The sequence below is a fragment of the Sardina pilchardus genome, chromosome 22 (genome assembly GCF_963854185.1).
Source record: "Sardina pilchardus chromosome 22, fSarPil1.1, whole genome shotgun sequence".
Taxonomy (NCBI): domain Eukaryota; kingdom Metazoa; phylum Chordata; class Actinopteri; order Clupeiformes; family Clupeidae; genus Sardina; species Sardina pilchardus.
In genome coordinates this window covers 24,840,900-24,856,429 of record NC_085015.1, presented here as the reverse complement: position 1 = coordinate 24,856,429, position 15,530 = coordinate 24,840,900, and the positions used below count along the sequence as shown (strand labels likewise).

General features: G+C 47.8%; 1 protein-coding gene across 1 annotated transcript in view; it reads left to right on the top strand.

Moving 5' to 3' along the window:
* Nucleotides 1-15,530, top strand: part of atrnl1b (attractin-like 1b) — a 149,523-nt gene that overhangs the window by 96,979 nt on the left and 37,014 nt on the right. Inside the window, 1 exon segment of the mRNA XM_062525690.1 lies at nt 3,290-3,368. Within this exon segment, the coding sequence (XP_062381674.1) occupies nt 3,290-3,368 (79 nt within the window).

Here is a 15,530-nt window from a genome sequence, read left to right as displayed (position 1 = left end):
TCCTCTCACCCCCCTCCTCTCTTCTCTTCCTCTCTTCCTCTCGTCGCTTGTTAAGAAGGTGCTGACAGAGGTGGGTTGGGTGGTGCTGATGGAGGTCGGGGGGGTGGGGTGGGGTGGCGTGGGGGGGGGGGGGTGTAGAGAGTGGTGACTGAGTCTTCTAATTGCTTTATTTCTCTTATTAGCGCGGGATCCAGGTGGAACCGCAGAGGGAACGGGTGGGGGATTAAATCCTGTTTACTGTCTTCAATCCCGCGGATGAAAGAGGGGACAGATCTGAGAGGGGATTTCCATGGCGCTGCTCCTTAATCGAGCCATTCAAGTTTTCTTCCCCCTACCCCTATCTCCGCTCCTCTCCTCTTCGCTTCTCTTCTCCTCCTCTCCTCCGCCGCTGCCACTCTCTCTCTCCCTCGTTCTCTCCCCATCCCCTTCGTCTTCAGTTCAGTTCGGCATTATCTTCAAACGAGCCCCAAGATGGTTGTGTGTTTGAAAGCATTAAAGGGATTTCATCATTCAGAGTTTTTTTTTCCCTTTTTTCGCACCCCCCCTCCTCCTCCCACCCCCCCTTTTTTTTCTTCTTAGCTGTGTGAACCGTGAATTAATTTTACACCGGAGATGTTTACGAATGCACACATATCTCCACAAATTCAGACGCCCCTGGGAAGAGGGGCGGGGGGGAGAAGGGGCATAAGAGAGGTGGTGGTGCGGGTGAGAGTGAAGCAATTTGCCTGAAGTTGTTGAGCCGCCCCAGATGGTTTGCTTTTGAGGAGTTTGTTTCCTCGGGGTAAGTCCCCCGAGCCAGAGCTCACACCTCTCCCCCTCCCCCCCTCCCCTCGCGGTTTCCCGAAATCCGACGTCGCCGCCGTCACTCAGCTTGACGATCTGTGGGCCTGCCTAGGTGTCAGACGAGACTAATTTCATGCCACCCCCCCCCCCCCCAAAAAAAATGTGTTGGACTTTCCGAGAGAGATTTGGTCCTCTCCCCGACTGTTTTTGAAATCATTAGAAGGCTGGCGCTGTCAACCCAAAAGGCCAGGCAATAGCAACAAATGTTGTTGACGCTCCTAGCAAAATATTAGCGGTGAATATTTCATGATGTCGAACCACAGAATCAATCCTCTTCAAAGTAAAGTGTTTAACTTTGGCAGATTGTACGGTCGGGGTATTTAGCATGTTGATTTGAGTTATGTTCCTGTTTTCACCCCGCGCGCGCAATCTATCAAAGTCACTCACAGGAAAAGCTCTTGAGTGATAAGTGCTTGTCGGTAATGACTTGTATGATTCGTTATTAATTGAAGTAATTATTTAGAATAAGAGCGTGAGTGATTGCACCATCGGAATAAAATAAATAAATAGCTGAGCTGTGTCTCGAGCCACATTGCCATCTTTGGTCTTTGCAAATGGCTCTGTTTCATCCCACTTGAGACTCTTGTTTGTGTTCCCAAGGGCAAGGGCCCCTTCCTCAAGGCTTATGAAAAAAGCCCGTACGGCAGCCATTGCCTCTGACTGGTTTTGATAAATGTTCCAACACCGGCATGAGATTAGAAGCCCGCGCTCTTCTCCTTTTGTATTATTATTTTTAACTACAGACAGAAAGTTATTGCTCCTGAACAGCGGTTGCTGTGCGATCGCGATTTTCATTTTGAAGCGGTGGCAGGGTCATTTTTATTATGAGCAGATTTTTTTTTTCGTTTACATTAGCGTTGTTGTGTTTTGTTTCTTTCCTCCACCCGCGCCCCGTTTCCATTGTGTTTTGCCAAAAGAGGCAGATGAGGTGGGTAAGGGCACCTTGTAAATGCCGGTCTGATTTGAACCGTGCCCACTCGCCCAGGTCTGTGAGAGAGAGAGAGAGAGCACGCCTCCAAAATGACGCAAAGAAGTCACCTCAAGCGAACCGTGAACTCCGGTGAATGGATAGACGGGGAGCATTCAGAAAGGATGCACACACACACACACACACACACACACACACACACACACACACACACACACACATAAACAAACAGTCAACAAATGAAAAACAGTTTTGATTTAAAAGATTTGCAATCATAAAACGTCAAATAAGCCGAGGAAATCCAAAGCTCAGTGAGTATGAAACAAATAGAGAGGAGATTTAACTTTACTTACAGAGAGAGAGAGAGAGAGAGAGAGAGAGCGAAACAGAGAGATTTCCCTTTGTGCACAGAGGAGAAAAAACACGAGAGATGCACGTTCAATTAGCCTGTGAGGGGAAAAGAGGAGATAGATTCACCTTTGTGAGAGAGGGAGCGAATCCACGGCAACACCGTTTTTATGATGCAGTGCAACTACCTGGGTCTAATTATCCCCTTGCATCTGGGAATTTTCAATATTGCAGGGAATGCACTAAAAGATGAGGCATGAGAAGCACAGCGCTCTAGAAAGTAAACTCTGCTGTATAAATAAGCCCGTTGCAATCTGCTGTGAATTATCTGACAGTACAGCATGTTCTGCCATATGGTGGCGTGGACCAGAGTCCTCTCTACTAGGAGTGCTGTAAACGGATTTGTCGTCTTTTTTGCACATTTGTTTAAACGAAAAAGAGCTATGATTATGGGGATAGAAGTGGGAACTGCTTGAAATGGAAGGCCAAGTGAAATTGAAGATCGCTTTTGAAGAAGCTCATGGATGCTATATTGCCAGACTTGCTACCTTACTGTAGCTTCCTAAGCAATCAAACTACCTGCAGAAAACTTGACAACCATCAACCTTCAAACACTCATCCGTATAAACCTAGTCAAAAGAAGCTCCCGCACTTAAGTTGACCCTCTGACCAGCAGTTTGTTTGCACTTTGCTGTCATTGGTGTTGGTGTTAAGTCGACAAGAATAATTGTAAACAACTGCCACACGCAAGAATGAAGAGGTGACTGGAGCCAACTCATTTAAACAGGTTTGACTTGAAGAATTAAAGAAAGTGTGCATTGTATATGATCAATTGGAAAACTGCCAGGGAGAGATGGGGGGGCCTTTCTTTAATGCAGAGCAGTGCTTCACTTCCCGATTCAGACGGATTCATTTAAATTACTTCCTCCCACCTGCCATTGACAGAGTTATTGCACAGACTGATTGAATAGAGAGCAATTTGAAAATCTGTAGTTAGCAAATGTTTTTTTGATGTTCTGAAAAGGCGCGCGGGGAAATTTTCTCTAAAGCCTCCTTGCGTCTATCTCCTGATTCGTCTCGCGGTTGCCTCAGCAGTCAATAATTATACAGCCCTGTAGTTAATCTCTCTCATTTCTCTCCCTCTCCCTCTCTGTTGCGCTCTCTCTCCAGCTGTTTCCTGTCTCTGTTGCTGGTGGCTGCAGTCGTGTGGAAGATCAAGCAGACCTGTTGGGCGTCTCGACGACGTGAGGTAAGACCCTGCAGATTTGTTTCCCACCACCTCTTTTTCACCCCCCCATCTCTCTCTCTCTCACTCTCACATACTTTCTCTATCTCTCTCTCTCTCTCTCTCTCTCTCTCTCTTGCTCTTGCTCTTTATCTCTCTCTCTTTCTCTCTCGCTCTGTTGAGTGCCTAAACACAATGAAGAAAAGTTTGCAATTAAATATTTTTTTGGCTGACTTTTTTTTTTTTTCCTTGTGGAAGGAAAACACAGCGGTCTTGGATACACATTTGTGTTTGTGCGTTCGTGTGTGTGTGTGTGTGTGTGTGTGTGTGTGTGTGTGTTCGTGTGTGTGTGTGTGTGTGTGTGTGTGTGTGTGTGTGTGTGTGTGTGTGTGTGTGTGTGTGTGTGTGTGTGTGTGTGTGTGTGTGTGTGTGTGTGTGTGTGTGTGTGTGTGTGTGTGTGTGTGTGTGTGTGTGTGTGTGTGTTGGTGCTCATTTTATTTTCTTCTTTCCCTCTGGCTGGCTTGCATTCTTCATTTTTTTCCCCTCTAAATCGCAGCAGAGTAATGAAAATGAATATTGCTCTTTGCCCCGAAGAAGTTTCTGCTGACAAACATTCTCATCTTCCTAATTACTGGTCCTTATGAACCAATTAGCCCTGACAGGAGTAATCCAAGGCCCGGTTGATTGTACTGGAAGTGGAGTGGAGTGGAGTGGGTTGTGGTGGATGGGGATTGAGGCTGGGGGTGGTGGGGGTGGTGGGGGTGGTGGGGGTGGTGGTGGTGGTGGTGGTGGTGGGGATGGGGGTGGGGGCTCCACGGCTGGAACAGATGTCTGTGTGATACGCTGCCTCTTCTCCCTCTCCTACCCCTCATTTGGGCTCCAGAAGGGCCCTCTTCTAATGGCCAGGCCCCTCGCAGACCCGCCCCCCCCACACACACACACACACACAGCATCCTCACACCCCACCCTCCCGTCCCATTTGTCAACAGTGGCTGGAGCCGCGACTGGACAAGCATATGGCCAGTCGAAAGGATTTTTAGGAAATATTCTTTTGAAGTCCCACCACCCCCCAGCACAAGCTGTTTTGCTTGCCTGCTTGAGGTGTACATCACCCGAGTCACAGGCATTTGTCAGCATTACACAGTCATTATGCTCCTGTCAAGGCCAGGGTCCTGAAATAATTGAGAACACCTTGCTAATGACGGCTAGCCTGGTAGTTGCGTGTTGACGTGCTTATGAGAAACCTGCCAGTTTCGGTGCAGTTTGTTTCATGTATTCGCATGTATTCATGTGCGGGCTATGTTGCATTCAAAGAAAGTGTTTGCCGATGGGAAGCCATCTTGTGTTTCGTTGTTAGCATGTTAAAAACAAACCTGCGTATTGAGGGATCTACGCTGACGACCACTGCTTGGCGATGGCGAGCCACTGTCTGGTAATAGACATATCATGGCTGCAGTTATGCGTTTCTCCTTCGTGGCCAGAGCGAGTTGACATTGATAATGGAGGAGGTTGATATTTGTGTTTCCCGCAGATAATTGATGTATGGAAACAAACATGAGTGATGACTGCCGCGAAGCAGAACAGTATTCATCTAAAGAATTAAAGTCAATAAGCCCTAATGTGGGCAGATGGGCTCCGCTCATTAAAATTCCACTCACTTTGCCTCGCCTCCCCCAGAATTCAGATCATCTGTTTGCTACTGCCCTTCAGCACTCTGGATTGGAAGGGAAAAACACACACACACACACGCACACACACACACTTAACACACACACACACACTCACTCACTCAATCACAAGCACAAAAGGTTTTATCTGTTAATTTCAGATGATTGAAAAGTTTAGGGAGACACTTGAGGAGGATAATAATAAAAAAAAGGGCAAAAAAATAGCTCTCAAGATTTATTTCTTTACCCTTCTGTCTGTGTTTGTCTGAAGTTTAGATCGAGAGCTAGAAAGAGTTTTGGGGGGGTGTGGGAGGGAGGTAGACGAATAAAATGTCCATCATTCCTCCAATCATTCCTGAAGGTCAGCCTGGCGACTGCTTCTCGGGATTTAGCGGAGAGGAGATAAAGTGAAGGCTGCCGACGGAACGCCGGCGAAAGCTCGGCGTCTGCCGCCGTCTGAACGGGCTTATGAGCTTCCTCGACTGCTCGAGTTCGGCTCACGTTGTCCCAGAGGAAATGACAGCTGAAGTCGATTGTCAGTTTTTTTTTCCCTTTCCTTCTTTTTTTTCCTTCTTTTTTTTTTAAGTTGTTTGTTTTTGTTTAGTTCTGCAGGTGCACCGGGGTCAGCCTGCCGTTTTTTTCCCCCGAATGTTTGCAAACCACAGGTGAGCGCTGCTCCGCCACCAGGCACGGATTCCTGGAACATTAGCAAACATGAGCAGAAGGTTAGCCGAGAAAGTGGGCGTAAAATATGCGGCTCCACAGATAGACGGCTGCTACCTTTCCTTAGCCCGCCATATGGGAAGAGCACCACCAAAGCATTTCGGGCGCCAGGTTCAACCGTGTAAACAGCCCGTCATAGCTCTCTATCTGTCTTTCAATTTCGCTCTATATATCCCTCACTCAAAAAAATACACCTCTGGTTTTTACAAGGCATTCAGTATTTACCATTTTCCAATTTTCTCGGGTACTTTACTCTTGCCCCGTACTGCCCTGTCTGAACCTAACCCAACCCAATCTAACTTAGCCCAGGCCAGCCTCCTCCAAAGCCTCCGTCCCAAACCCCCTCTCCGTCCTCGGCGGTGGCTCTTTTCCGACTGCTGTTCCTGAAACATGTGGCCCGGAAAAAAAGGAGCGGGATATGTTTAGATGCTCCAGTTTATGCTAATGCCGCTTCCCTCCGACAATGATTTTGGCTGCGAGATCAAACAGTTGGGAAACTTCTTTGAAATTCTAATAGCAACAGTACACAAGATTACTTGGAGAGAGCCTCCCTTTGATACCCCTAATAGGGTCACCCCCCAGTAGGCCGGGGGAGAGGGCCTCGATAACGGGAGCGGATGCCTTTTGTTGTGCTGCACAAATGGCATTGTTTCCCCTGCTTCTTCGATTTGAGGTTAATACCCCAGTTGTCTGTTTTTTTTTGCCTGCTGTTATGAGCCTATGGGGAAGCATCCCCCCCCACACACATAAAACAAAATGTAGGTAGGCCTCCTTTTGTAGATATTTCTGACTTTGAATTTTCAATCTTTTCTAAAGGTACCGTACCAGGTACATTTGGCTTGAAAAGTGAAATAAGGTGGGGTTTTTTGTTGTTGTTGTTGTTGTTGTTCTTCCTAGCGTTTCTTGGGGTGAACCACAGGTTGTGGGTGCCACAGACCAGAGGATCTGTTTTGGCATGAGTTCCATGCTGTGGTGATTGGGACATGGCTTGTGTAACTTCTGTGGTTGCGGGTGCCACAGCTCAAAGGCTCTGTTTTGGCATCTGCATGGCTTGTGTAACCCTCCATGGTTGTCGGTGTCACAGACCAGAGGACCTGTTTTGGCATCTGTTCCATGCTGTGGTGATTGGGGCATGGGCTTGTGTAACCGGCCTCCAGTCAAAGCCTGCCTCATTGCTTTTGATTAAGTTGTTCAGAGTTGCGGCGCCACATTTTGCTTTATCTAAGTGAAACTTGCGAGGATGACCCAGCATCGCTTGCATAATTCATATCCCCCCACATCTGTGTATGGTGTGTGTGTGTGTGTGTGTGTGTGTGTGTGTGTGTGTGTGTGTGTGTGTGTGTGTGGTATATGTGTGTTGCATTGATGTGTGTGAGTCTCTTGCTCATCCTCATCGTGTCCTATTTCAACGTTATTTGTGCTCTTGGTGTAATAGACGTGTTGCTCTGATTATGTTGATTAAACATTCTCTCTTGATGTTCCGGCTTTCGTTTCCTCTGTTGTTGTTTTGCCTATGAGGCGCCGAGGAACACAGTGTTCCGTCACTCTTCTCCGCAGGCAGCGGCGAACGGGCCCGTTGGATTGTGGGTAACCGTAGGGGGTCATTAGAAGGCTTCTGCGTCGAGTGTGGATGTTGCGGTGTGAAAGGGCGATCGTTTGAGCTTAAGGACCTGGCTCTTCTCACTTCTATTTGCAAGATGCACATGGTATGTGTATATACAGTATGTGTGACTCTGGTTTTATCATTATTGCATGTTGTCAACAACATCGGACTGAGGGATAGCTCCCAAGCCACTTCCACAGTCCAAGATCTCTCCTTTTTTGGAAGAGCTAGTAAACTAAAATGATGAAAACTTCCACTTGCTTAAAGTTGAAAGTTGTAAAATGTGTGTGGATCCTGCTGAACAGGTTCGAGTGCTCTGCTACATCCTTGACTGTCCTTCTCTAGCCTTGGCGTGACTCTCTACTTCTTTCAAGCCACTCCGTTCTTAAGGCAAACCCTGAAAGGGCCTGGCTTGAAGGCCTCTCCTACAAAGCACTCTGCCAGTCTTGCACCATTAATAAACAAAGGCGTTGGGAAAAAAAGGGGGGGGGGGGGGAGCCTACAGAGCAACTTTTGTCGGACAAAGGTTTTCTTTTCGGCCACTTCAGAACCGCTGGTCGGACTTTGTTCGCTGAAGGCATCTGACCTCCGTGTAAGAGCACAAGTGGCCGAGTGTCGAGCAATTTCCAGGGCATCGTCAATGCCGAGTGGCACTTCAATACCTCGACGGAACCCGGCAGCTCAGGAGACGGCATCTGCACACAGCGGGTAGTGTGTTATTTTCTCTGCATTCGTCCCCGACATCAAGCACCTGTCGCTCGCCTGCACTTCACGGCGGCTAACGGCTAAGATAGACCTCATGATTGTGGCCTCTTGTGGAAAAGGGGGCCAAGATGAACGTTCCGTTCCTATGGATACTGCCAGCATGACATTTGTCTTATTGGGTTGCTAACACGGAAAACCCAGAAGTTGTACAGATGACTCATGAACAAAAGACACATGAATAATACGGTGAGACAGAATATATTATGAGCTTGGACCTCTGTGAATTGAACTGAGGTGAACTCCCAAAATGTAAAATGTAGGATGTTTGATGTGGTACTGTCGGATGCAACAGTCTTTTCACAGACACATCCTGGTCTTGTTGTCGAAAGGCACCCCTTTAATGAAGCCCTCTCTTTCGACATTAGCACGGTTACCTGAAGTGCAAGAGTCGTACAACAGAGAGAGAGACGGAGACAGACAACCAGGAGGGCGCTTAATTCCCCGTTATTATTGCTAATTGCTGTTATGCCGAAGCACAGTACGAACAATACCCTGCAAAGATGTCAAACATCTGCGCCTCGCTCTCTGTCATTAGATGTACTCTGTTTTGTGACGTTGTAATCATGCCGCCTTTCAATCACACCCCCCCTTCCGCGCACACACACACACACACACACACGCACACGCACACACACACATAAACACACACAATGACTTGACGGTCATATTGCCCCCTTTCAGAGATTATTAGTTTGTTATTTTGCCACATCAGCCAGTCACCAGAAAATGAGGCATCTGTTGTCTTTGTTCGGTTCCTTGATTAATCTTCCTTTTCAGGAGGAGCGACATCTTAACTGACTTGTCTCCAAACCCCCCCAATCCCCCCCCCCCCCCCCCCCCCCATCTTTTTTTTTTTTTTTTTTTTTTAAAGCCGTGTTTGTTAATAGCTAGATATTAGAGCAGTGGAGGAGAATGGCATAATCATTTGCAATTAGAGGAGTCCATATTTACCCTCTGTGGATTCGCATGTTTTGATTTGTTGCCGTAAGTGATGCGCGACCTGCGCTCACCTCGAGCGCTTAATCAACATGGAGGACGGGGGCTCTTGTCAGAGCGAGACCGGGAAGATGCCAAACCTATATGCCGTGTTTGTGAGTGTGTGTGTGTGTGTGTGTTTGTGTGTGTGTGTGTGTGTGTGTGTGTGTGTGTGTGTGTGTGTGTGTGTGTGTGTGTGTGTGTGTGTCTCTACACCTGTGCATAGATTTGTTCAGCTGCTCCCGCAGTTCTTAATTAGCTAATTAAATCAGTGGTTAGGCTCAGGCATAGCATGTCATCACCTGTTTTTCAGACTCTTGAGAAGGTCAGCGTTGCAGTAGCATAGTGAGTTATGTGTGGTTGGATATATGGTTGTGGGCGCCATTCTAACAGACTCCAACTGTCTGCTGAACTCGGCTGATTAGAAAAATGATGACTTCACCCTATTAGAATCACAAATGGGCAATATTAATTTGACAAGACCTCATGACTCGGCAATAACCGTGGTGATAAAATGTCATACTAACAGAGAATGGCAGTTAATGAGCAAGAATTTTGTAATGAATGGTACATTGCAATCAGCTTTGACAAGGTTGACAAAGACATGCAGAATCAGTTTTCTTTCACAGCACAAGGTAGCGCAGGGCGTTTAGGCATCGTCTCATACTTCAGGCCACCAGCCGGGATTCCTCGCCGATATTTGTCAGCAAAGCATCCTCGAGAGTAGCCTTGAAGAAAACACGCTACATTTTGCGCTTGTAACCAGCTTGGGTGTACTATGAGAGCATCGGCCATCTAGTGCTGGTTGCTCTTTCTGAGTTGCCTTCTGGCCTTACGTCATGAGTACAGTTGCCAATGGCCGGGGCATTAGCATACACGTCTGGACACAGTGTTTGGTCAAGGCTGTGTCCACTCTTCGCCTCATGGTTGCACTAGGCAAGTGTGTGTGTGTGTGTGTGTGTGTGTGTGTGTAGGTGTGTGTGTGTGTGTGTAGGTGTGTGTGTGTGTGTGTGTGTGTGTGTGTGTGTAGGTGTGTGTGTGTGTGTAGGTGTGTTTGTGTGTGTGTGTGTTGGACCTGTTTGGGGGACACAGGTGGTAGCAGGGCCTTTCGAGAGTCAGTGGGGTGTGTAGGAGATGTCTGCACTAAATGTCACGGGCAGGAGCAGGAGGAATGTCTCCCATACAAACAGCCAGAGGCACCACTGACATTTCAACACCCGCTGTAACCGCTTCCATCCCCTACCCTTGAAGAATGAGTTTCTGACCACCTATACAATGAACCATTTTACACACACACTCACACAGACACACACTCACACACAGACACACACACACACACACACACACACACACACACTCTCAAAAGCCATTCATAAAGTAATTGTGTGCTTTAAATGAGTCCTTGGAAGCAATTTGCATGTTGTTTGTAAGCACAGACACACACTCTCATACTCATGCACACTTTAGAGTGGACTGGAAGAGACAACTTGTGAGAGATGGACGTTGGCATTTCAGCGATCCATGCTTTCCTTGTGTTGGATGAGGGGAGAGGGCTGACGGACAGAGGATCTTGCGTGGATCCTCGTTTGCGTGAATTGTCGGGAAAGGTCACCCTCATAAGCGATAGCGGTCATGTTGGAGAAGCCAATAGGACCTTAACGCTTTAGGACTCTGTAGCAGCGACAACATCCTAGCCAGTTATTCTCGTTTGGGTAGGGGAGACATAAAAACTTGTTGATCGTATCTCCATGGAGTCGGTCTCTTTTGTCCTTTAGGCCATTTAGAAAATGCCTTTGGCCAGGGTCAAGTGTGTTTTAAGTGCAGTGCAGTTCAGATAATGATCATAAAAGTCATAGCTTAGATGCACTTGAAGTGCTCGCCTATTACTAACTAATAAGGCACTTCACACGATTTTGAGCAACGACTATACGGTATTATTAGCCATGTAAGTGGTTTGAGTGTTCCAACTCATTTTTGTCTAATTTAGCCTTGAACATTATCATCTTCGCAAAGGTTTATTGAGTTTGCATCAATAGGCAGATAGCATTGACTAAAGATACAGTTGCAGTGGCCATGAAGTGGCCTTAGACCATGTCGGATTATACGTTTGGCAACATCATTTCTGCACGCTGGCATTTTGTCGGGGGCAAGAGTAAACTTTAGTTGGCACGTCGCCCCGGTTTCGCTTACTCTCTCACGCAGGTATGCCTTCTTGGAGCGCTTCCTGTCTCAAGGACATCAGCAGCAAACCCCAGGCGAAAGCAAAAAAGCCAGCCTTTTTCCCTCTCCTCCTCAATATTAATTAAAGCCCATATACTCTCTCTCTCTCTCTCCCTCTCCTTCTCTCTTTCTCCCTCTCCTCCCCATCATTAAATCATGCTTGTTGGCCCACTGCCAGTACAGTAGACGGCTTAAGAGTATGACTGTACGCACTGAGGAAAAAAAGTCATGCCGCTGATTAGCCTCTGGGTTAGAATAGACAGTTATTTTCTTTTCTTTTCTCCGTCGTTCTCCCACTCCTCCCTTACCACTCCCCACCCTTCTCTGCTCGTCACGAGAAACTTTTCTTTCCTCCCCTTCTTCCTCAGGCAGGAAGTAATGATGTCGAGATAAATGTTTCCATAATGAAGCCTCATTTGCGTACGGTTTATCAGTCAAATATTTACATGCTTTGCCATTAGCAGCGCGCTATTGATATTATGAAAAGCATCCTAGGCTCCGCAATGTGTCTTGTGGCACTGCCGAAGCCAATGCACTTTCTTAATTAAAATGGATTTGTGATTTTTTGGGGGAGAAAATCCTCCGGAGAGCTCTGCAAAGACGCGTGGTCGGACCCTGATAGGCAGATGGTAAACTTTTCCGAATGCACGAGGGCATCTTTTTGAGAGGAAGAGTGATGAGAGTTAGTGAGTTAGTGTTTTTTTTTTCTTTCTTTCTTTTTTTCTTCTTTTTTCGTCTTGTGCTGCTTCGTCGTCGTCGTCGTCGTCGTCTTCCCCTCTGCAACGGTTCCTGCGGAGTGACTCGCATATGGCTGTGCCCACGTGCCACTCGACTCGCTGAGTCACTCGGCTCCGCTTCGCGCTCACCAGGGATATGTGTCATGCCAAGGCGTCTCAGTCTTCCTGTGAGCACTCGGAGTCGCCGCAGTCGCCGTCGCCGCCAAAGCTTGTGGCATTGACTCACTGGCACCGCGTTGGCGTTGTTGTCATTTTTCGGGTTGCTAAAACGTTCGCCCAGCGCCACACCAGCCTGCGGCGTGGGCAGCAATCTGGAACGGGCCGCTGGAGTTACGGCCACATCTGTCCACTGAATACAGTGGATCTTACAGACTCCTCACCTCTAGCCGCTAGCCCCAATGTTGTCTGGCGCTTACTGGAAATGACGCGAAATGACGTTTTCGTAAGCCAGAATACTATTGCCGTAGCGCGACAGCGATCAATGTCCTAATCAGGCATGATTCAGTGAGACTGACCAATCCTCAGCCTCCCGCTCTCCATCAACCCTGGAGGCTAGATCCCAATCGATCAACGTCCCTTCATGGAATAACCGGCCAGGCTCGTTGCGTAATCCCGTGTATGTAGGTGACGACTTGTTGACGAGCTAATCAGGTCATTGACATTGTGACACTCCCTCCCTTTCCTTATGAACGAGCTCGTAACTTTTTTTTAGCAGCCTTGACTGATTGCCAAGGAATTATCAGACCTTTTCACACCCTGCACTTTTCCCTGGCTCTGGAGAGCATAGAGGAGCTACGTGACGAGATGGCAAATCCATATAATGATTACAGAAGACCGTCGGAAATGGGGCAGCTGGTAAAGCATGGATAGATTTTTTTTTTTTTTTCTCCAATGCAGCTGTTCCATTTCAAAGACTCAAATTAACGGACCCAGAGCGTCCTTAACAGGCAAGTCACCAATGGACCAGCACACGAGCGGGTCACGAGTGAATTTACATACCCACTCCGACTGGGCCACATCCCTCTCGACGCAGATTATTTGCGAGGCCTCAGTCATGGCCGGTGGCGCAAAACCTCACTCGATTTTGTTGTTGTTGTTGTTGTTGTCGTTTTCTTCTGTGGCTGAAGTGGGAGTGCACACGACACGGACTCGTCTGGGGGACAGCAGATAGGGGGGACGTGAGGAGGAGAGTCCTGACTTGGGACTGCTGCTCCCACCACCAAAAACTGGCCCCATTAAGAGCTGCGCTCGGTGCAAACAAAGGCCCGCTGTTCACTTCCAGGGAAAAAAACGACCACAAAGGCCCAAATTAATCATGTTCCCCAAGCTATACACACAATTCCACAGCTATACACAATCCCTCTCACACACACACACACACACACACACAGACACACACACACACACACAGACACACACACACACACACACACACACACACACACACACACACACACAAACACACACACACATATATAGGAGACACACTCAAATATCTATTATCATGCCGTGCGGAGTGGATCCAGTTTGGCTCGTGAGCTTCGTAGAGACATTAGGCCCGCAGTCTGGAACCAAAACTTTAATTGGTTGGCTGAGTGTCCTCAAGGGCTGTTGTCCAGGGCCGTCTTTGAAGGCGCCCGGAGAATTATAATTGTTCCATGATTGTTGCGTCCACCCCAACCCCCCCTCCCAGCCCCCCACTCTTTGCTCTTTGATGCATAATTAGGCTCTCTAGTGCACTTTTTAATTTTTTTTGGTCGTTGGTGTACAGGGAAGAGTATGCCAGTTCTGGAGTAATGGAAGGTTTGGTGACATACAGCCCAGTGTGCTTATCACTCCGAGCCCTAAGGAATGTTTTCTTCCTCTAGACCCGGCTTTCCCCCTCCGGATGCCACTTGGTTTTTTCCGCCGCGCCGCCAATGCCCTTTTCTCATTGTTTGTGGCGTTTCCTTGGAAAGGGCACCAAATATCCAATCAAAAAATGTCCAATCGAGATCTCCCATGCCGTCTGATAGAGCTGGGGGGATTCGTATTACTTGTTAAACGCGTTACAGACAAAAGTTCCAATAGTGTGTCGAGTCCTTTATTTGTGGTTTAAGCATGAAGGCTACAGAAGGATCGATGGTCGATCAATCTCAATTTAACATTAGTGAAGTTCAGCGGGCCTCTTCCCCTGAGGGCAGGGTTTTAACAGTGCTTCAACAAAAGACCAATATTATTGTTCTGACGCCATGCCGTGCTCTTTACCGCCACATACTTCCTGTTGGAGTGGACTTTGAGGGGGGAAGTAGCCAGTGTGAGTGGTCATCCCAACATTGACTGAATTGAGTCTCAATTTGGGATAGGCATGGATGCATAAATTGCGTGTGTGTGTGTGTGTGTGTGTGTGTGTGTGTGTGTGTGTTGAGGGAGGGTTTGAGTTCTTCCAACTGAATTCATTTTTAGGTGAGTGGAAGCCATGGAGAAGAGCACATGACTAACTTTCACAGCAGCTTACTGAATCATGTTCACAAGTTGCTCATTGATGTGTGTGTGTGTCTGTGTGTGTCTGTGTGTGTGTGCAAGCTTTTGTGTGTGTGTGTGTGTGTGTGTGTGTGTGTGTGTGTGTGCGCACGTGTGTATGTGAGCTGATAAACAGCGCTAGTGTGAAGCGATGAGCCTGCGCTGCTTAGGTGTGGAGTAGGATGAGTCGCAGCAGATGATTGGCTAAGATGAATGACAAGCAGATGGAGCGCTCTGGCTGTCTCCTCAGCCAGGCTGTTGCTTCTCAGAGCATCTATTAGCCCCACAGAATGTGTGACGCCACAGCACCAGCTCTCTCTAACTCTCTACTCTCTTTCTCTCTCTCTCTCTCTCTCTCTCCCTCTCTCCCTCGCTTTGTATATTCTCTCTCTCTCCCTCTCTCTCTCTCTCTCTCTACTCTCTCTCCCTCTCGCTCTCTCTCCCTCTATCTATCTAATCTCTCTCTCTTTCTCTCTCTACTCTCCCTCTCCCTGTGTACTCTCACCCTCTCTCTGTCTGCTCTCTCTCTCTCTGCTCTCTCTCCTCTCCTCCCTCGCTCTCTCTCCTCCCCCTTTCTCTTCCTCTGTCTGTCTTTCCTTGTTGCATCTCTTTCCCCCAGCTCAATCTCTGTCACAAACGTTCCTTTTTTCACCATCTGCTTTCAGCACGTCTTTTTTTCCTGTCTTTCATTTTGGTTGTTGTCCCCCCCCCCCTCCCCTCTCTCTCTCTCTCTCTCTCTCTCTCTCTCTCTCTCTCTCTCTCTCACTCTCTCTCTGTCTTCACATAGCCGCACATGCATGCAGCAGTTGGAGGAGATGAATGAGAGCCCTTGCTAGTGTATGACGGGTGGGGGGGGGGAGGGTGGGAGGTAATTTCAGATGTGATGTAATTGATTAAATCTTAAATCATCGCACATTTCACCCGCGCGGCAGGAGGCCGGCCCGGTGCAAATGTCATCAGCGTTTGATGAACACCAAGGCGATTATCACGCCAC